Raw genomic sequence first — 22,278 nt, forward strand, 5'->3', positions numbered from 1 at the left:
ACTAAATAAGTTATTTGACAAAAAGGGCCTAAAACAAAAAGTTAACTTTCTATCAGTGGATCCAGAGATGAAAGCGTTGAATAATAATAAAAAACATGAAGGAAGCCCTAAAGATGAACAAATATTGTTTTTCAAAATGAAGACTTACCAAAAAGTTTTAATTCTCAGCGGAAAATGTTTGGACATGACAAAAACAGTCTAAAGTATCCATTTCTACTGTGAGGCTTTTATTTTGCTGGCCCACTTCCTGTCAAGCGAAAGCTCTTTTTTGCCTTCATTTTCTTCTTGGTCGACTTCTTCTTCTTCTTGGGCTCGGCCTGCTCGCCTCGGAAGTTTTGGCTGGGCCCGCTCTTCTTCCCCTGGAAGCTTCTTCTGGGCCCGCCTTTCATCCCCGGGAAGCTTCTTCTGGCCCCGCCCTTCTGCGTCTGCGTCTTCAGCGAGCGTTGCACGCGCACACGCCGGCCCTCCAGCTGGGAGCCGTCCAGCTTCAGCGCCAGCTGGACCGAGTCGGAGTTCTGCAACGGAGCGGTCTTTCAGTCACGTGATGAGGTCAGGTCAGGGGTCAGGTGTACCTCAAACAGGACGTAACCGAATCCTTTGCCCAGTCCAGAGTTCTTGTCCCGCACCAGACGCACCGCCTCCACGCCGCCGCACTCTTCAAAATGGCGCCGCATGGCCAACTCTTTCACGTCTGACAACATGGACACAGAGATGAGTTATAAAGAAAAGTCCGTTTGTCAGCCTTAGCAGGCAGCGGAAGTGATACACGGTTAGTTTCCCCCAAAAAAAGCCCGACGTCAGAGATGAGATGCATGCACTGCACGTCTCGGCCACCAGAGGGCAGTCATGCTGTAAGATGGCCGCGCAGATCTCTTAGAGAAACTTTGCCAAACTTAAAAAAGAATAAGCTAAGAAAAATTACTTTTTTTTACCGACACGTCAGTATTAATTTCTTGTTTTCTATGACGTTATTTTGTTTTCGAATTTCTAAGATGATGAAAATCATTTTTTCCCCTTGAAAATCAACTTTTACCTTGAAATTCATTTTTTGTCCTTGAAAATTAACTTTTACCTTGAAAATCATTTTGTCTTGAAAATCAACTTTTACTTTGAAAATCATTTTTTGTCTTGAAAATCAACTTACCTTGAAAATTAACCTTTACCTTAAATCATTTTTTGTCCTTGAAAATGTACTTTTACCTTGAAAATCATATTTTGTCCTTGAAAATTAACTTTTACCTTGAAAATCATTTTTTGTCCTTGAAAATTAACTTTTACCTTGAAAATCAACTTTTACCTTGAAAATCATTTGGAAAATCAACTTTTACCTTGAAAATCAACTTTTACCTTGAAAATCATTTTTTGTCTTGAAAATCAACTTTTACTTTGAAAATAATTTTTTGTCTTGAAAATCAACTTTTACCTTGAAAATCATTTTTTGTCTTGAAAATCAACTTTTACTTTGAAAATAATTTTTTGTCTTGAAAATCATATTTTGTCTTGAAAATCCACTTTTACCTTGAAAATCATTTTTTGTCTTGAAAATCAACTTTTACTTTGAAAATCATTTTTTGTCTTGAAAATCTACTTTTAACTTGAAAATAATTTTTTGTCTTGAAAATCAACTTTTACTTTGAAAATCAACTTTTACTTTGAAAATAATTTTTTGTCTTGAAAATCTACTTTTACCTTGAAAATCATTTTTTGTCTTGAAAATCAACTTTTACTTTGAAAATCAACTTTTACTTTGAAAATAATTTTTTGTCTTGAAAATTAACTTTTACCTTGAAAATCATTTTTTGTCTAGAAAATTAACTTTTACCTTGAAAATCATTTTTTGTCTTGAAAATCAACTTTTACCTTGAAAATCATTTTTTGTCTAGAAAATTAACTTTTACCTTGAAAATAATTTGTTGTCTTGAAAATCAACTTTTACTTTGAAAATAATTTTTTGTCTTGAAAATCAACTTTTACCTTGAAAATCATTTTTTGTCTTGAAAATCAACTTCTTTGAAAATAATTTTTTGTCTTAAATCAACTTTTACCTTGAAAATCATTTTTTGTCTTGAAAATCAACTTTTACTTTGAAAATCAACTTCTACTTTGAAAATCATTTTTTGTCTTGAAAATCATATTTTGTCTTGAAAATCCACTTTTACCTTGAAAATCATTTGTTGTCTTGAAAATCAACTTTTACCTTAAACCATTTTGTCTTGAAAATCAACTTACTTTGACAATCATTTTTTGTCTTGAAATATTAACTTTTACCTTAAAAATATTTTTTTTGGTCTTGAAAATCAACTTTTACTTTGACAATAATTTTTAGTCTTGAAAATCAACTTACCTTGAAAATCTTTTTTTTTTCTTCTTGCAAATCATTTTAGACTACAGACACACACAGATTAGTACATAATACAAAATGTGTCCATTGATGCAATATGAAATTAGGAAATATTTCATCATATATTTAATAGTAAAACTGTCATGTTTACAATATATGTGGCGTTAGAGGTCAGATACACACATTGTGTGTGTTATTAGAGGTCAGATACACACAGTGTGTGTCGTTAAGAGGTCAGATACACACAGTGTGTGTGTGTTATTAGAGGTCAGATACACACAGTGTGTGTCGTTAGAGGTCAGATACACACATTGTGTGTGTGTTATTAGAGGTCAGATACACACATTGTGTGTGTTATTAGAGGTCATTTTTTAGCCTCACCTGCTGTTTAGTTGACTGCACCTCACTGACATGTATGTATTTGATATACATTGTTTATACATGTATATATACACACATGCATATAAAATACATACATACATATACAAACCACAAAAGCAGTGAAGTTGTCAGGTTGTGTAAATGGTAAATAAAAAGAGAAATCCTTTTCATCTTATATTCAATTGAATAGACTGCAAAGACAAGATATTTCATGTTCACACTGAGAAACTTTATATTTTTTTGCAAATCATGAAATTAGAATTCAATGGCAGCAACACATTGCAAAAAAGGCATTTTTACCAGTGTGTTACATGGCCTTTCCTTTTAACAACACTCAGTAAAGGTTTGGGAACTGAGGAGACACATTTTTGAAGCTTCTCAGGTGGAATTATTTCCCATTCTTGCTTGATGTACAGCTTAAGTTGTTCAACAGTCTCCCTTCTCATATTTTAGGCTTCATAATGCGCCACACATTTTCAATGTCTGGACTACAGGCAGGCCAGTCTAGTACCCGCACTCTTTTACTATGAAGCCACGTTGATGTAACATGTGGCTTGGCATTGTCTTGCTGAAATAAGCAGGGGCGTCCATGGTAACGTTGCTTGGATGGCAACATATGTTGCTCCAAAAGCTGTATGTACCTTTCAGCATTAATGGCGCCTTCACAGATGTGTAAGTTACCCATGTCTTGGGCACTAATACACCCCCATACCATCACACATGCTGCCTTTTACACTTTGACCCTAGAACAGTCCGGATGGTTCTTTTCCTCTTTGGTCCGGAGGACACGACGTCCACAGTTTCCAAAAACAATTTGAAATGTGGACTCGTCAGACCACAGAACACTTTTCCACTTTGCATCAGTCCATCTTAGTTGAGCTCGGGCCCAGTGAAGCATTTCTGGGTGTTGTTGATAAACGGCTTTGGGTTTGCATAGTAGTTTTAACTTGCACTTACAGATGTAGCGACCAACTGTAGTTACTGACAGTGGCTTTCTGAAGTGTTCCTGAGCCCATGTGGTGATATCCTTTACACACTGATGTGGCTTTTTGATGCAGTACCGCCTGAGGGATCCAAGGTGTGTAATATCATGGCTTACGGGCAGTGATTTCTCCAGATTCTCTGAACTTTTTGATGATATTTCGGAGCGTAGATGGTGAAATCCCTAAATTCCTTGCAATAGCTGGTTGAGAAATGTTGTTCTTCAACAATTTGCTCAGGCATTTGTTGACAAAATGGTGACCCTCGCCCCGTCCTTGTTTGTGAATGACTGAGCATTTCATGGAAGCTGCTTTTATACCCAATCATGGCACCCACCCGTTCCCAATTAGCCTGTTCACCTGTGGGATGTTCCAAATCAGTCTTGATGAGCATTCCTCAACTTTCTCACTCTTTTTTGCCACTTGTGCCAGCTTTTTTGAAACATGTTGCAGGCATCAAATTCCAAATGAGCTAATATTTGCAAAAAATAACACATTTTAACAGTTTGAATGTTAAATATCTTGTCTTTGCAGTCTATTCCATTTGAATATAAGTTGAAAAGGATTTGCAAATCATTGTATTCTTTTTATTTACCATTTACACAACCTGACAACTTCACTGCTTTTGGGCTTTGTACATGTATGTATACATGTATGTATACATGTATACATACATGTGTGTGTATGTATACACACATGTATACATACGTGTGTGTATGTACACACACGTATACATACGTGTGTGTGTGTGTATGTACACACACATGTATGTATACATGTGTGTATATACACACACACACATGTATGTATACATGTGTGTGTATGTACACACACACACACATGTATGTATACATGTGTATATATATATACACACACATGTATGTATACATGTGTATATATATACACACACATGTATGTATACATGTGTATATACACACACACATGTATGTATACATGTGTATATATACACACACATGTATGTATACATGTATGTATACATGTGTATATATACACACACACACATGTATGTATACATGTGTATATATACACACACATGTATGTATACATGTGTATATATACACACACATGTATGTATACATGTATATATATATACACACACATGTATGTATACATGTATATGTTCTATATACATGTATATACACAAGTAGGGATGATGTTCAAAACCGGTTCTCCCGGTTGTTCGATAAGAAAAGAACCGATTCCATGGACTCGAATCCCTTTTTGAGAACCGGTTCCCGTTATCGAGGCCACTATAGTAAAGAAAAAGAGTTGGTTCTTTATTCGAATCCCAATGTTATGCCCATTTGATTGTAGACTCTTACTGACACCTTGTGGCGATATGAAAATACTACGCGTCATTAGTTTGGGCACTTTCGGGTGGGCGACGTCAGTTCAGTTCATGAGACAATTGAGAAGTAGACAAGTTGTGTTAGCTCTTACAAGCCTTGGAAAAGAGAAGTCTGTAAGTAAAATGTGTAACTTGTTTATGTAACTCAATATTAAGGTGGAAAGTGGCTACATTTGATAGTAAGATGTCTATTGAAAAAATATTTTTGTGCACTGTTTCAATGGATGTTTTGAGGACTTAAAATGGCTGCCAGTCGTGTATTTCCACCATCGAAATAGTTTCAACACTCAGAAGTATTTGTTGGATGATAGTACTGTATATTTGTGTGAAGCTAATATTTACATATTGTGTATTACATCTCAGTATGTTAATTGAATCACATAGCTTATACATTTGTCATTGTGTGTATTTCAGTTAAAAAATAAAAACAACAGTCCAGTGCAAGACAAAAGTAAAGATAGGAAAAGACAAAGCAAGATCAACAACAATAAAGAGCCTAAATGGATTAATCTGCTTTGGAACTTTATTAGACGTCTTGGATTGTTTGTTAGTTGTCTGCCAAGCTGTATAACCTCAACACGTATAGTGAGGGCAGAACAAGGTAATATGCAATTATTGCCAGGCTTCACTCTCATGTAAGGGGGTAAGAATTGTTGATTGATGACTGTGGTGTTCTTAGTGTCATAGTGTGTGTAGTTAGTATGTTCCAATAGCAGCAGAAGTGCACTTTTTGGAGAGCTGTATTATTTTCAGTTTTGTGCCCAAGGGACTGATTTTATTTAACACTATATTATTATTATTTATACACCTATAGTGATCACAGAGACAGGTTGTTTTTTCGTTACTGTATATATTTGTTTTTCTGAAAAATCCCACTTAATATACTTTGGGTAAAAACAGTCAATATTTATTTATTTTATTTTTTTAGGGGGGTAACAGTCAATATTTATTTATTTATTTTCTTTTATTCTTATAAAATAAAAGTGAGCTTTTGTTAAACCAAATATTGTATTTTTTTCCATATACAACAACCTATCTGGATTCGATAAGAGAATCGATAAGGAATCGGTTCGATAAGAGGATTAGATAATGGGCTCGAACTCGATAATTTCTTATCAAACATCATCCCTATACCCACATCTATAGAGTGTTACTGTTAAAAGCCCACACTCACCAAAGGGGAGGTTGCCCACGAAGACGGAGCGTTTGTGGTCGTGCTGAAAGACAAAGACGCCATGACACGCCTGCCGGGGGTGTGGTGTGTCACATGACTTACCGAGGTGCTCCCCACCCGGTCCACCCGGATGAAGATATCCTTTTCCAACTCCACACCGTTTCTGTCGGGGTGGGGGGGGGACACAAGACATGTTACCACAGCGACCGTGAGGCGTGGGAAGAGCGGCGGTATGGACCTCTTCAGGGCCTTGGCGACGCCATCTTTGTCCTGGAACACCACGTAGGCGTTGACGCTCTGCTTCAGCGGGTGGGCCTGGCGCCTGCCGCACACAAGATGGCGTCTTAGAAAAGAAGAGGGCGGCGCCCGAGGAGACGCAGACTTACTTGATGGCGGCCACCTTGCGGGACACGGACGGGTCCTCTGGAGCCTGCGAGGACAAGCGGCGTGAGCGGGAGGTTAGAACGCGAGCAGGAGTGAGTTCCCTACCACAGAGCGGAAGCGTATGGACTCGATGGCGCCGTCGTGCTTGAAGAGGCCGCGCAGCGTCTGGGAAGGACAGACACACGGTGAGTGGTGGCCCTCAAAAGGTGCGCAAAGATGGCGGCACCTTCTTGGTGCAGCTGAGCGGCAGGTTGCCCACAAAGACGCTCCTCTCAGCCTTGACCGCTTCTTCCTGCTTGTGAGCTCGCAGCTTCTGCCTCTTCACCGCCCAGTGTTGCTCCGCCGCCTCCTCCTCGCCCGCCGCCTGCCGCTTCCTCTTCCTGGCACCTGGCTCCCCGTCATCAGCGCTCTGCAGGCTGCTCTCCCTGATGGCGCCGAGTATCCAAATCCATGATTTTTACGTTTGAACACACAAAATTAGCTAAAAAGCTAGGATAAAACGTTAGCTTGTTAGCAAGCTAGCACGAGCCACTTTAAAAGGAAATAAAATGTACTGTTCGTAGGTTTCCATCCATCCATCCATTTTGTGCCACTTGTCCCTTTTGGGGTACTGTTCGTAGGTTTAAACATACAAAATTAGCTAAAAAGCTAGCATAAAACGTTAGCTTGTAAGCACAAGAAATACCAAAAAGCACTATCTCTAGGTATAAACAAACAAGATTTGCTAAAATAAAACTAGCATAAAATATTAGCATGCTAATATGAGAGAAGTTAGCATACTTCCAGGATGGCGGCAAGTATCCAAATCCATGATTTTTAGGTTTAAACACACAAAATTAGCTAAAAAGCTAGCATAAAGCGTTAGCTTGTTAGCATACTAGCAGGAGACACTTTAAAAGGAAATAAAATGCACTGTTTGTAGGTGCAAACATACAAAATTAGCTAAAAAAAACTAGCATAAAATGTTGGCAAGCTAATACGAGAAACGTTAGCATACTTCCAAGATGGCGAACAGTATCCAAATCTATGATTTTTAGGTTCAAATATAAAAAAATTGCTAAAAAGCTAGCATAAAACATTAGCTTGTTAGCATGCTAGCAGGAGACAATTTAAAAGGAAATAAAATGCACTGTTTGTAGGTGTAAACATACAAAATTGGCTAAAAAAAGCCAGCATTAAGCGTTAGCATGTGAGTGTAACAGCTAGTACACAAATGCAATAGGTGATACAAAAGTGGTAAAGCTGTTTAAATTCATTGAAAGTTTATTTAAGAAACACAATTGTTATTAATTTAGTTAGAATTTTAAATATTTTAGCGCAATATAATTATATGTTTTTATGAGCTCTTATTTTAGTTATCAGTCTGACCTAAGCCTCAGGTGGTTTTATTAAATAGTATTTTTACAACGCCCCTCCCCTGGGACACCTGTGCATTAAGACAGTCACCCGGGACACCTGTGCATTAAGACAGTCACCTGGGACACCTGTGCATTAAGACAGTCACCTGGGACACCTGTGCATTAAGACCTAAATCACCTGTCGTCCAGCTTCTGCTCGGCCACAGATTTCTTCTTGGGCAGCTTCTTCTGCTGGGGACGGCCTTGACCTCGGACCTCCTCGGCTTCCTCCGGGCTGACCTGGCGAGGCAGCTGTGGCCACCACACAAGACCGAGGCGTCACCGGGCGGTTTCCCACGCAAGGTGTGCGGGCTTACCTGGGGCGCAGGTACGAAGAGGGCCGACGCGGCACGGGGCTGGGCGCTGCGGAACAAGGATGAAAGTGTTGCGCAAGTGGCAGAGTTCTTCTGGAGCAGACTTCCTGACACCTGGCCCACCTGGTAGTCGGCGGACTCCTGTCCAAGAGACTCTTCCACGCTGAGGACAGAAGAGGTTTTGAAGTCATATCTAAAGTGTTGTCTTTATATACACATGTATAAATTATTCTATTCACAATATATTGTTTTTGTATAACTCTGTAAATATACGCTATGTGGGTTTATTCCATGGACATGTTATAAGGGTATGAAGCATGGAGCGCTACTGACGAGACGCGGGGCCGCCATCTTGGAGTGGTGATCAGTGCAATTCATTTGGCAGGAGCAATGAACTGTCAGCGCATTTAATTCATCTTACCTCACTGAATACCACTGATTTTCACGCGATTTATTTTTGTCATACATGTAGCTATGATAAAGGACAAGTTTTATTATTCATAATTTTCTTAACAGTAATAGAATATCCTTATATGTTACAAGTGACCAGACGTCCGAGATCAAAACTGGGAATATAATCCCAGAGAAGGGGGGGAAAAATTTGGTGCATTCTGACAAAATAATGAAGACAATATAGAACATTTCATAGGTTTGCAGAGAACTATATACAATATGCACACTGAAGGCAGGATGCCGCCACAGGTTTGCGGAGAACTATATACAATAAGCACACACTCTTTTCACAAAATACAACCAATAGTACGTTAATGTTAAATCTTGCTTGTGGAAAGTAATCCCCCGATTCCTATTTTCAACAGTTCGCTCATTTTGAGCAGGAAAACGCTGGACACAATCTTTGTTTTCTACCTGTCAACTGTCAGTTTAGGCTGCTCGCCGGCTCCTCATCACCACTTCAAGATGGCGGCCCAATTTCTCGCATCACAGCAGCAGATGCTGCGTCTACTTATAACATATCTATGGAGTAACCACTCAAAATGATTTATTTACCCCTTGAGTGAATGCGTCCAATAGGGTGACAACAGCAATCTTTTTTTGTACCCTGACTGACTTTAATTTGACGCTTTTCAAAGTTAGGCTCAACGTTAGCATGCTAATAGTTAGCATCTTAGCAGGCCAATGTGGCGGATATTTGTAAAATTACTTGGTTAAGTCCAAAGTTATTTGAATAGTAAATACATGTTTTATGTTCTGAGAATCATTTTGTATTGTATTCTAATAATATTTTGTACAATTCTCACGGCATGCTCAACATTAAATACCTGTTTAAAAAAGGTGTAAACAAACCTGTGAGCAAGTTTCTTCTTCATGATGATTTCCGCCAAACGATCACAAATTCTTCCACGTTCACTCGTCTAAGAACGTTCCGGAGTTGAAATGTGGATTAAAACATTTAGGCTCATTTCGTCTTCTTAAAATGTAGAATGTTTGAAAGCGTGCATGTGTGCCTGTTTAAATGATGTCCTTCTGTCAAATGTGTCCGATCGGAAACACGTTTGCTAGTCAAGGTGTATCATCTAAAAAGTCGTTTCCGATGTTTTTTTAGATGTGCGATGTCGGTTTGCTCGCATCGCTTTTCTCGTTCTTCAACCTTCAAATGTAATAATTGTACTTTTAATTTTGCTATGGGTTTTAGATTTAGGAGTTGTAATGTTAAAACATGTAGGGTCATTTCTTCTTAAAATATAAAATGTTTGAAAGCGTATACGTTTTCCTGTTAAGTGAAGTCCTTCTGTCAAACGTGTCCGATTGGAAACAAGTTTGCTAGTCAAGGTGTATCATCTAAAAAGTCGTTTCCGATGTTTTTTTAGATGTGCGATGTCGGTTTGCTCGCATCGCTTTTCTCGTTCTTCAACCTTCAAATGTAATAATTGTACTTTTAATTTTGCTATGGGTTTTAGATTTTGTAGTTGAAATGTTAAAACATTTAGGGTCATATCTTCTTCTTAAAATAGACTTTCGTCTATATTTGACAGGTAATGTAACAGTTTGCATGTATTCATATCAATATTACACTTATCTACATAAATATGAATGACATACTATATATATGAAAACGTACTCAAATGATATTAGTAAAAATATGTGCATCATCTAAAAAAATCGTTTCCGGTGTTTAGGGGCGTGACGTCTGTTTGCTAGCGAGCATCGCCTCTCTCGTTCTTCAACACTCAAAGGTAACATAATTGCACTTTATTTGGGCTATGAGTTTTATATTTTCGAGTTGAAATGTGGTTAAAACAACATTTAGGTTTATTTCTGCTGCGTAAAACCTAAAATGATCAAAAGCCGGCACGTCTCCTTGTTAAATGAAGTCCTTCTGTCAAATGTGTCCGGCCGACACCGAGTTTGCCAGTCAACCTAAACTATCAACAACTTTCCTCTATATTTGACGGGTAATCTACAACACTTTACATATTTTAGATCGATATTACACTTAATTGTGTCAGTGTTCCAAAGCATGTGTTTTTATGTAAATGCAATACATCGTTGGAATGACATATACTTGAAATTAAAACGTAATAGAATGACATAGTTTGTATTTTGTAAGAATATGTGCATCATCTAAAAAAGTCGTTTCCGGTTGTTTTTAGAGGCGCGATGTCTGTTCGCTAGCATCGCTTCTCTCGTTCTTCAACGCTCAAAGGTAACATCATTGTACTTGTATTTGGGATATTTATATTATGTGGTTAAAACAACATTTAAGTTTATTTCTACTTTTATTTGTGCTACGAGTGTTTATTTTACTGTGCGGAGATGAAATGATCATGTGTTGAATCCAAGTGAACAAAGCTACACGTATTAGCTTTTTGAGTTAGCATTCAACATCCCATAATAATAATAATAATCTCCTGTCACTGTTGACTCAAATAAATCAACATTCAAATCATGTTCCTGACCCCAGAATAATGGCAGCGGATACGACGGAACTAGAGGTACCGGAAGACGCTGTGGGTCGGCGGGTGTCGTGTAAGGGGGAGAGGGCCACAGTCCGCTTTGTGGGTGAGGTCCCGCCCACTGCAGGTATTCTATGACGTCATGGAGGCCAACAGTCATCAAACTATTGTACGTTACTAAATAAGACCCCCTAATGCTGCTGCGTGTTTGAGGCTTGTGGCTGGGCGTGGAGTGGGACGACCCCACGCGAGGGAAACACGACGGGCGCCACGAAGGAGTCCAGTACTTCACCTGCAGGTAGTCCCGCAGCGGCGTTCCCAGTAAGGCGCTCCACGCACGTCAACGCTCTCACTTCCTGTCAGGCACCCCAAAGGAGGGTCCTTCGTGCGTCCGGCGAAGGCCAGCTTTGGCTCGGACTACCTGGCGGCGGTGCGGCGCGTCTACCACGTCGACGCCGAGGAAGTGCTCGGCGAGGAGATCTCCATCTCCTCCAAAACTTTGGAGTGGGCAGCCTTCAAAGAGCGCAGGTGTTTAGCGTGCAAGCCCGCTCAAAGTTGATTGGACGGACGAGTTTAGTGCTTTTCTGACGTGTGTGTGTGTGTGTGTGTGTGTGTGTGTGTGTGTGTGTGTGTGTGTGTGTGTGTGTGTGTGTGTGTGTGTGTCAGCTTTGAAAGTCTTCCAACGGTCCTCCTTCGAGGCTGCGAGGTGAACGGGCCCGGCGCGGACGGCGACATCCGGGAAACGACCCCCAGTATCTTTTTAGTCGTAGGCTTTTATTGTGAAAGTCACCCCCGGCGTCCGTGTTGGACCTTTGACTCGGCGCTCCAGACGTGCGCTGGCTTGACCTGAGCACGTCTCTGCTGTGCTGCTGGGAGGACGTGGTCGCCATCAGTCGCCAGCTGGAGCACCTGGAGGCTCTCCAGCTCAGGTAGGAGGCCACGTCCCTCACTTCCTGTTGACCTCTGACCTACTTCCTGCGCCTGTCCGCCCCCCCCCCCCCCTTTCTGTAGTTGCAACAGATTGCGTTTGCCCTCTGACCCCGCGGCCCACTGCCGGGCCTTCTGCAACCTCAGAGTCCTCACCCTCATCGGCTGCGAGCTCACCTGGACTCAGGTGCGTGTTAGCACGGTTAGCTCAGCGGCGCGTAAAACGTTGGATTTGCTCAGATCCTGCAGTGCGCCCTCATGTGGCCGCAGCTGGAGGAGCTCATCGTGGAGGACAACAACATCACGGAGCTGCACAGGTGACGCTTGCCGCCCGTCCTGGAGGTCGAGTGGGCGGGGCCTAGCTAACGGCGGACATTTGTGACCTCCTTCAGGCCAGAGGGCGTCCTTCAGCAGCTGAAATGTCTCAACCTGTCCAAGAACCCTGTGGACCAGGACAGCCTGCTGACCCTGGCCTTCCTGCCCAGGTGCGTGAAGGAAAGACAGTGCCCCGTGTGGCGGACATGTGCGCTGCAGCTCCCTCTCTTCTGTGCAGACTGGAGCAGTTAAACATGGCCGACACCGGACTCTCCCAGCTTCACTTCCACGACGCCGCCGCAGGTACGGCTCACGTGAGGCGTGTTCTTCACGTGTTCTTCACGTGCACTTTGTCCCGCAGGAGGTCAGACGGCCATGTTTGCGGCGCTGGAGAACCTCAACTTGAGCCGCAACAACATTAGTGAGGTCAGCTTCCACTCTGGCAGGAAGTGCCTGCTCCTTACTTCACAATAAAAGCTGTGCCGTTGTGTCACCAGTGGCGTGTGATTGACGAGCTGGCCAAGTTGCCCGCCTTGGTGCAACTCTGTTGCCGCGGCAACCCGCTGGCCAGCAGCGACCAAAACCCTGAGACCGCCAAGCAGATCTTCATCGCCAAACTCGGACGCCTGGAGGTCCTCAACAATTGCAAGGTGTGTGTGTGTGTGTGTGCGTGTGTGTGTGTCAGCGCGCAGGCTCATGGGTTGTCATGGTTACGGGACAGATCCACCCTCAGGAGAGGAGGGGGGCGGAGTGCGACTACCTGAAGATGTTTGGCGAGGAGTGGCTGCAGGTGAGGGGGCGGAGTCCGCTCAGTGAGCAGTTCGCACATCGGCATCCTCGTTACCTGAGCTTGGTTGACAGTAAGCCCCGCCCACTTCCCCCGCCATAACCAATGACTGTCGAGATTGTTCCAGTAAACTGGTGTCGCCAACAGAGTACGGCGCTCCTGAAGAAGGCGAAGTGAAGAAGCGACAACCATTCGCACTTAAGAATCAGCTTTTAAGTAAGTCCCGCCTCTTTCTGCTTTCTCTCCTATGATTGGCCTGCATCCGTAACTTAAGTATCTATTACTGCTGCTGCTAATTTACTGGATATGTAGTAATCTATTACTGCTGCATGTAACTTCAGTAATCTATTACTGCTGCGTGTAACTTAAGTAATCTATTACCGTTGCATGTAGTGTAAGTAATCTATTACCACTGCATGTAGTGTAAGTAATCTATTACTGCTGTGTGTAACTTCAGTAATATATTACTGCTGCGTGTAACTTAAGTAATCTATTACCGCTGCGTGTAACTTAAGTAATCTATTACCGCTGCATGTAGTGTAAGTAATCTATTACTGCTGCGTGTAACTTAAGTTACATGCAGCGGTAATAGATTACTTAAGTAATCTCTTACTGCTGCTGCTAACTAACTGAATATGTAGTAAGCTATTACTGCTGCGTGTAACTTAAGTAATCTATTACTGCTGCTAGTAAGTTACTGAATATGTAGCAATCTATTAATGCTGTGTGTAACTTAAGTAATCTATTAGTGCTGCATGTAATTTAAGTAATCTATTACTGCTGCTAGTAAGTTACTGAATATGTAGCAATCTATTAATGCTGCGTGTAACTTAAGTAATCTATTAGTGCTGCTAGTAAGTTACTGAATATGTAGCAATCTATTAATGCTGCGTGTAACTTAGGTAATCTATTACTGATGCTAGTAAGTTACTGAATATGTAGCAATATATTAATGCTGCATGTAACTTAAGTAATCTATTACTGCTGCTAGTAAGTTACTGAATATGTAGCAATCTATTAATGCTGCGTGTAACTTAAGTAATCTATTACTGATGCTAGTAAGTTACTGAATATGTAGCAATCTAATACTGCTGCGTGTAACTTTAGTAATCTATTACTGCTGCGTGTAATTTAAGTAATCTGTTAGTGCTGCGTGTAACTTAAGTAATCTATTAGTGCTGCATGTAACTTTAGTAATCTATTATTGCTGCTAATAAGTTACTGAATATGTAGCAATCTAATAATGCTGCGTGTAACTTAAGTAATCTATTACTGATGCTAGTAAGTTACTGAATATGTAGCAATCTATTAATGCTGCATGTAATTTAAGTAATCTATTAATGCTGCATGTAATTTAAGTAATCTATTATTGCTGCTAGTAAGTTACTAAATACCTAGCAATCTATTAATGCTGCGTGTAACTTAGGTAATCTATTACTGCTGCTAGTAAGTTACTGAATATGAAGCAATCTAATAATGCTGCATGTAACTTAACTAATCTATTACTGATGCTAGTAAGTTACTGAATATGTAACAATCTATTAATGCTGCATGTAACTTAAGTAATCTATTAGTGCTGCTAGTAACTTACTGAATATGTAGCAATCTATTAATGCTGCATGTAACTTAAGTAATCTATTAGTGCTGCATGTAATTTAAGTAATCTATTACTGCTGCTAGTAAGTTACTGAATATCTAGCAATCTATTAATGCTGCGTGTAACTTAAGTAATCTATTACTGATGCTAGTAAGTTACTGAATACGTAGCAATCTAATACTGCTGCGTGTAACTTTAGTAATCTATTACTGCTGCGTGTAATTTAAGTAATCTATTAGTGCTGCATGTAACTTAAGTAATCTATTAGTGCTGCATGTAACTTTAGTAATCTATTATTGCTGCTAGTAAGTTACTGAATATGTAGCAATCTAATAATGCTGCGTGTAACTTAAGTAATCTATTACTGATTCTAGTAAGTTACTGAATATGTAGCAATCTATTAATGCTGCATGTAATTTAAGTAATCTATTAATGCTGCATGTAATTTAAGTAATCTATTATTGCTGCTAGTAAGTTACTGAATATGTAGCAATCTAATAATGCTGCGTGTAACTTAAGTAATCTATTACTGATGCTAGTAAGTTACTGAATATGTAGCAATCTAATAATGCTGCGTGTAACTTAAGTAATCTATTACTGATGCTAGTAAGTTACTGAATATGTAGCAATCTATTAATGCTGCATGTAATTTAAGTAATCTATTAATGCTGCATGTAATTTAAGTAATCTATTATTGCTGCTAGTAAGTTACTGAATATGTAGCAATCTAATAATGCTGCGTGTAACTTAAGTAATCTATTACTGATGCTAGTAAGTTACTGAATATGTAGCAATCTATTAATGCTGCATGTAATTTAAGTAATCTATTATTGCTGCTAGTAAGTTACTAAATACCTAGCAATCTATTAATGCTGCGTGTAACTTAGGTAATCTATTACTGCTGCTAGTAAGTTACTGAATATGTAGCAATCTATTAATGCTGCATGTAACTTAAGTAATCTATTACTGATGCTACTAAGTTACTGAATATGTAGCAATCTATTACTGCTGTGTGTAACTTCAGTAATCTATTAGTGCTGCATGTAACTTAAGTAATCTATTAGTGCTGCATGTAACTTAAGTAATCTATTACTGCTGCTAGTAACTTACTGAATAAGTAGCAATCTATTAATGCTGCGTGTAACTTAAGTAATGTATTACTGATGCTAGTAAGTTACTGAATATGTAACAATCTTAATGCTGCATGTAACTTAAGTAATCTATTACTGCTGCTAGTAAGTTACTGAATATGTAGCAATCTATTAATAATGCGTGTAACTTAAGTAATCTATTACTGCTGCTAGTAAATGACTGAATATGTAGTAATATTTTACTGCTGCGTATAACTTCAGTAATCTATTACTGCTGCATGTAATGTAAGTAATCTATTACTGCTGCATGTAACTTAAGTAATCTATTTTTGCTGCTAGTAACTTACTGAATATGTAGCAATCTATTAATGCTTTGTGTAACTTAAGTAATCTATTACTGCTGCTAGTTGGTTACTGAATGTGTAGCAATCTAATACTGCTGTGTGTAACTTTAGTAATCTATTACTGTTGCTAGTGACTTACTGAATATGTAGTAATCTATTACTGTTGCTAGTGACTTACTGAATATGTAGTAATCTATTACGGCTTAAACAATTTATTACTGCTGCTCTTAACTTAAGTAATCTATTACTGCTGCTAGTAACTAAAGTAATGTATTACTGCTGCTAGTAACTTACAGAATGTCTAGCAATCTATTATTGCCGTATGTACCTTAAGTAATCTATTACTGCTGCTAGTAACTTTAGCTATCTATTACTGCTGCTAGTAAGGTACTGAATATGTAGCAACCTATTACAGATGCTAGTAACTTTAGTAATCTATTACTGCTGCTAGTAACGTATTGAATATGTAGTAATCTATTACTACTGCTATCAACTCAAGTAATAAATTACTGCTGCTAGTAACGTATTGAATATGTAGTAATCTATTACTACTGCTATCAACTCAAGTAATAAATTACTACTGCTAGTAACTTTAGTAATCTATTACTGCTGCTAGTAACATATTGAATATGTAGTAATCTATTACTACTGCTATCAACTCAAGTAATCAATTACTGCTGCTAGTAACGTACTGAATATGTGGCAATCTATTACTACTGCTAGTAACTTTAGTAGTCTATTATTGCAGCTAGTAACTTACAGAATATGTAGTATTTTACTGCTACTAGTAACTTTAGTAAGCTATTACCGCTGCCAGTAACTTACTAAATATGTAGTAATCTATTACTACTGCTGACAGTAACTTGCTGAAGCTGTAGTAATCCATTACTGCTACTAGTGACCTAAGTAATCTATTACTGATGATATTATGTGAGTAAATATGTAATCTATTACTGCTGCTAGTATGTCAGTATATATGTAGTAATCTATAACTGCTGCTAGTATGTCAGTATATATGTAGTAATCTATTACTGCTGCTAGTATGTCAGTATATATGTAGTAATCTATTACTGCTGCTAGTATGTGAGTAAAGATGGAATCTATTACTGCTGCTAGTATGTGAGTAAAGATGTAATCTATTACTGCTGCTAGTATGTGAGTAAAGATTTAGTCTACTACTGCTGCTAGAATGTGAGTAAAGATGTAATCTATTACTGCTGCTAGAATGTGAGTAAAGATGTAATCTACTACTGCTGCTAGTATGTGAGTAAAGATGTAATGTATTACTGCTGCTAGAATGTGAGTAAAGATGTAATCTATTACTGCTGCTGGTATGTTAGAATGTGAGTAAAGATGTAATCTATTACTGCTGCTAGTATGTGAGTAAAGATGTAATCTATTACTGCTGCTAGTATGTGAGTAAAGATGTAATCTATTACTGCTGCTAGTATGTGAGTAAAGATTTAGTCTACTACTGCTGCTAGTATGTGAGTAAAGATGTAATCTATTACTGCTACTAGTATGTGAGTAAAGATGTAATCCATTACTGCTGCTAGAATGTGAGTAAAGATGTAATCTATTACTGCTGCTAGAATGTGAGTAAAGATGTAATCTATTGTTGATGCTAGTATGTGAGTAAAGATGTAATCTATTACTGCTGCTAGAATGTGAGTAAATATGCAATCTATTAATTACTGCTGCTAGAATGTGAGTAAAGATGTCATTTATTACTGCTGATAGTATGAGTAAAAATGTAGTCTATTACTGCTGCTAGAATGTGAGTAAAGATGTAATCTATTGTTGCTGCTAGTATGTGAGTAAAGATGTAATCTATTACTGCTGCTAGTATGTGAGTAAAGATGTAATCTATTACTGCTGCTAGAATGTGAGTAAAGATGTAATCTATTACTGCTGCTAGTATGTGAGTAAAGATGTAATCTATTACTGCTGCTAGTATGTGAGTAAAGATGTAATCTATTACTGCTGCTAGTATGTGAGCAAAGATGTAATCCATTACTGCTGATAGTATGTGACCAAAGATGTAATCTATTACTGCTGATAGTATGTGAGTAAAGATGTAATCTATTACTGCTGCTAGAATGTGAGCAAAGATGTAATCCATTACTGCTGATAGTATGTGACCAAAGATGTAATCTATTACTGCTGATAGTATGTGAGTAAAGATGTAATCTATTACTGATGTAATGTGTTTCTTTGCAGAGATCACCTTTGTGTTTGTTGATGGTGACAGGCGGCCCGTGGAAAAGAAGCTTCCAGGTAAAGGTGTCAGGTCAGCCAGCGTGTTGCTAGGCAACCATAACAATGCAGCCATGTTGTGTGCTGCAGCCTCCATGGAGGTCCAGAAGGTCAAAGGTCTCCTTTCCAGACTCATGAAGGTTCCTGCGGCCGACCTGAGGCTCAGCTACACCAGCGCCAAGGTGCTAACGTGCTAACAGCTGGTGGACGTCACATGACGAGGTGAAACTGTTCTTTCAGGTGGCCGACAGAGAGTTTGTCATGGACAGCGACCTGCAGACCTTGCTCTTCTACGCCATCGACGACGGCGACCAAGTGCTGGTGCGCTGGCTGTGAACACACACACACACACACACTCATTGTGTGACATCATTTGGCCACGCCCCCAAACAATCATGTCACTGTTCAAAACACAACACATGCAAAAGTCACTTTTATCCTATTTTATCATCACAACAACAATATTTACATGTTGTTTACTGCAAATGTAACCCAATAAAACATTTCTTTAATGTCAACACATTGTTTACTTTCATCAAAGTAAAGCAGTCATTCCCTCACATGATTATTTTAATGTTGTCATTATGGTGGTACTTGATGAATACTTAGGTCTACTACACTACTGTGTTTTAATGTTGTCATTATGGTGGTACTTGATGAATACTTAGGTCTACTACACTACTGTATTTAATGTTGTCATTATGGTGGTACTTGATGAATACTTAGGTCTACTACACTACTGTATTTAATGTTGTCATTATGGTGGTACTTGATGAATACTTAGGTCTACTACACTACTGTATTTAATGTTGTCATTAAGGTGGTACTTGATGAATACTTAGGTCTACTACACTACTGTATTTTAATGTTGTCATTATGGTGGTACTTGATGAATACTTAGGTCTACTACACTACTGTGTTTAATGTTGTCATTATGGTGGTACTTGATGAATACTTAGGTCTACTACACTACTGTATTTAATGTTGTCATTATGGTGGTACTTGATGAATACTTAGGTCTACTACACTACTGTATTTTAATGTCATTATGGTGGTACTTGATGAATACTTAGGTCTACTACACTACTGTATTTAGTGTTGTCATTATGGTGGTACTTGATGAATACTTAGGTCTACTACACTACTGTATTTTAATGTCATTATGGTGGTACTTGATGAATACTTAGGTCTACTACACTACTGTATTTTAATGTTGTCATTATGGTGGTACTTGATGAATACTTAGGTCTACTACACTACTGTATTTAATGTTGTCATTATGGTGGTACTTGATGAATACTTAGGTCTACTACACTACTGTGTTTTAATGTTGTCATTATGGTGGTACTTGATGAATACTTAGGTCTACTACACTACTGTATTTAATGTTGTCATTATGGTGGTACTTGATGAATACTTAGGTCTACTACACTACTGTATTTAATGTTGTCATTATGGTGGTACTTGATGAATACTTAGGTCTACTACACTACTGTATTTAATGTTGTCATTAAGGTGGTACTTGATGAATACTTAGGTCTACTACACTACTGTATTTTAATGTTGTCATTATGGTGGTACTTGATGAATACTTAGGTCTACTACACTACTGTATTTAATGTTGTCATTATGGTGGTACTTGATGAATACTTAGGTCTACTACACTACTGTATTTTAATGTCATTATGGTGGTACTTGATGAATACTTAGGTCTACTACACTACTGTATTTTAATGTTGTCATTATGGTGGTACTTGATGAATACTTAGGTCTACTACACTACTGTATTTTAATGTTGTCATTATGGTGGTACTTGATGAATACTTAGGTCTACTACACTACTGTATTTAATGTTGTCATTATGGTGGTACTTGATGAATACTTAGGTCTACTACACTACTGTGTTTTAATGTTGTCATTATGGTGGTACTTGATGAATACTTAGGTCTACTACACTACTGTATTTAATGTTGTCATTATGGTGGTACTTGATGAATACTTAGGTCTACTACACTACTGTGTTTAATGTTGTCATTATGGTGGTACTTGATGAATACTTAGGTCTACTACACTACTGTATTTAATGTTGTCATTATGGTGGTACTTGATGAATACTTAGGTCTACTACACTACTGTATTTTAATGTCATTATGGTGGTACTTGATGAATACTTAGGTCTACTACACTACTGTATTTAATGTTGTCATTATGGTGGTACTTGATGAATACTTAGGTCTACTACACTACTGTGTTTAATGTTGTCATTATGGTGGTACTTGATGAATACTTAGGTCTACTACACTACTGTATTTAATGTTGTCATTATGGTGGTACTTGATGAATACTTAGGTCTACTACACTACTGTATTTTAATGTCATTATGGTGGTACTTGATGAATACTTAGGTCTACTACACTACTGTATTTAATGTTGTCATTATGGTGGTACTTGATGAATACTTAGGTCTACTACACTACTGTATTTTAATGTCATTATGGTGGTACTTGATGAATACTTAGGTCTACTACACTACTGTATTTTAATGTTGTCATTATGGTGGTACTTGATGAATACTTAGGTCTACTACACTACTGTATTTTAATGTTGTCATTATGGTGGTACTTGATGAATACTTAGGTCTACTACACTACTGTATTTAATGTTGTCATTATGGTGGTACTTGATGAATACTTAGGTCTACTACACTACTGTATTTAATGTTGTCATTATGGTGGTACTTGATGAATACTTAGGTCTACTACACTACTGTATTTTAATGTTGTCATTATGGTGGTACTTGATGAATACTTAGGTCTACTACACTACTGTATTTAATGTTGTCATTATGGTGGTACTTGATGAATACTTAGGTCTACTACACTACTGTATTTAATGTTGTCATTATGGTGGTACTTGATGAATACTTAGGTCTACTACACTACTGTATTTTAATGTTGTCATCATGGTGGTACTTGATGAATACTTAGGTCTACTACACTACTGTATTTTAATGTTGTCATTATGGTGGTACTTGATTAATACTTAGGTCTACTACACTACTGTATTTTAATGTTGTCATTATGGTGGTACTTGATTAATACTTAGGTCTACTACACTACTGTATTTTAATGTTGTCATTATGGTGGTACTTGATGAATACTTAGGTCTACTACACTACTGTATTTTAATGTTGTCATCATGGTGGTACTTGATGAATACTTAGGTCTACTACACTACTGTATTTAATGTTGTCATTAAGGTGGTACTTGATGAATACTTAGGTCTACTACACTACTGTGTTTTAATGTTGTCATTATGGTGGTACTTGATGAATACTTAGGTCTACTACACTACTGTATTTAATGTTGTCATTATGGTGGTACTTGATGAATACTTAGGTCTACTACACTACTGTATTTTAATGTTGTCATTATGGTGGTACTTGATGAATACTTAGGTCTACTACACTACTGTGTTTTAATGTTGTCATTATGGTGGTACTTGATGAATACTTAGGTCTACTACACTACTGTATTTTAATGTAGTCATTATGGTGGTACTTGATGAATACTTAGGTCTACTACACTACTGTATTTTAATGTTGTCATTATAGTGGTACTTGATGAATACTTAGGTCTACTACACTACTGTATTTTAATGTTGTCATTATGGTGGTACTTGATGAATACTTAGGTCTACTACACTA

General features: G+C 38.3%; 2 protein-coding genes across 4 annotated transcripts; one reads left to right on the plus strand and one right to left on the minus strand.

Annotated features, from left to right (window-relative positions):
• Positions 1-124: 124 nt before the first annotated feature.
• Positions 125-10,119, minus strand: rbm34 (RNA binding motif protein 34). The gene is made up of 11 exons (XM_062033076.1): positions 9,646-10,119; positions 8,344-8,503; positions 8,166-8,278; positions 6,856-7,054; positions 6,735-6,794; positions 6,632-6,675; positions 6,484-6,567; positions 6,348-6,408; positions 6,246-6,288; positions 573-691; positions 125-515 (listed from the first exon to the last, which is right to left on the minus strand). The coding sequence occupies exons 1-11, from the start codon at positions 9,666-9,668 to the stop codon at positions 228-230; spliced, it is 1,194 nt and encodes a 397-aa protein (XP_061889060.1). The 5' UTR covers positions 9,669-10,119; the 3' UTR covers positions 125-227.
• A 158-nt stretch (positions 10,120-10,277) lies between these two features.
• Positions 10,278-19,103, plus strand: tbce (tubulin folding cofactor E). 3 transcript variants are annotated; one of them, XM_062033074.1, is made up of 19 exons: positions 10,299-10,334; positions 10,479-10,535; positions 10,953-11,005; positions 11,264-11,382; positions 11,469-11,553; positions 11,619-11,783; positions 11,922-12,007; positions 12,085-12,184; positions 12,267-12,369; positions 12,423-12,499; positions 12,575-12,667; positions 12,736-12,800; positions 12,859-12,923; positions 12,995-13,147; positions 13,219-13,357; positions 13,432-13,500; positions 18,537-18,593; positions 18,663-18,754; positions 18,813-19,102. In XM_062033074.1, the coding sequence occupies exons 4-19, from the start codon at positions 11,268-11,270 to the stop codon at positions 18,906-18,908; spliced, it is 1,560 nt and encodes a 519-aa protein (XP_061889058.1). In that variant the 5' UTR covers positions 10,299-10,334; positions 10,479-10,535; positions 10,953-11,005; positions 11,264-11,267; the 3' UTR covers positions 18,909-19,102. The 3 variants fall into 3 exon arrangements, with proteins under 3 accessions (XP_061889059.1, XP_061889058.1, XP_061889057.1); XM_062033075.1 differs by lacking the exon at positions 10,953-11,005 and having other exon boundaries at positions 10,278-10,334; positions 18,813-19,103; XM_062033073.1 differs by lacking the exons at positions 10,299-10,334; positions 10,479-10,535 and adding an exon at positions 10,626-10,754.
• Positions 19,104-22,278: the final 3,175 nt, after the last annotated feature.

The sequence above is a fragment of the Entelurus aequoreus genome, linkage group LG22 (assembly GCF_033978785.1).
Source record: "Entelurus aequoreus isolate RoL-2023_Sb linkage group LG22, RoL_Eaeq_v1.1, whole genome shotgun sequence".
Lineage (NCBI taxonomy): Eukaryota > Metazoa > Chordata > Actinopteri > Syngnathiformes > Syngnathidae > Entelurus > Entelurus aequoreus.

What these genes read in the sequence shown, in the direction of transcription:
- rbm34 (XM_062033076.1), bottom strand. Translation starts at nt 9,668, where the DNA reads ATGAAGAAGAAACTTGCTCACAG. An exon ending in CCATACGCTTCCGCTCTGTG is followed by an intron (nt 6,676 to 6,734) that starts GTAGGGAACTCA and finishes TTGTCCTCGCAG; the next exon opens with GCTCCAGAGGACCCGTCCGT. An exon ending in GTCGCCAAGGCCCTGAAGAG is followed by an intron (nt 6,409 to 6,483) that starts GTCCATACCGCC and finishes CCACCCCGACAG; the next exon opens with AAACGGTGTGGAGTTGGAAA.
- tbce (XM_062033075.1), top strand. Translation starts at nt 11,268, where the DNA reads ATGGCAGCGGATACGACGGAACTAGAGGTACCGGAAGACGCTGTGGGT. An exon ending in CTTCCACGACGCCGCCGCAG is followed by an intron (nt 12,801 to 12,858) that starts GTACGGCTCACG and finishes TTTGTCCCGCAG; the next exon opens with GAGGTCAGACGGCCATGTTT. An exon ending in TTACCTGAGCTTGGTTGACA is followed by an intron (nt 13,358 to 13,431) that starts GTAAGCCCCGCC and finishes TGTCGCCAACAG; the next exon opens with AGTACGGCGCTCCTGAAGAA.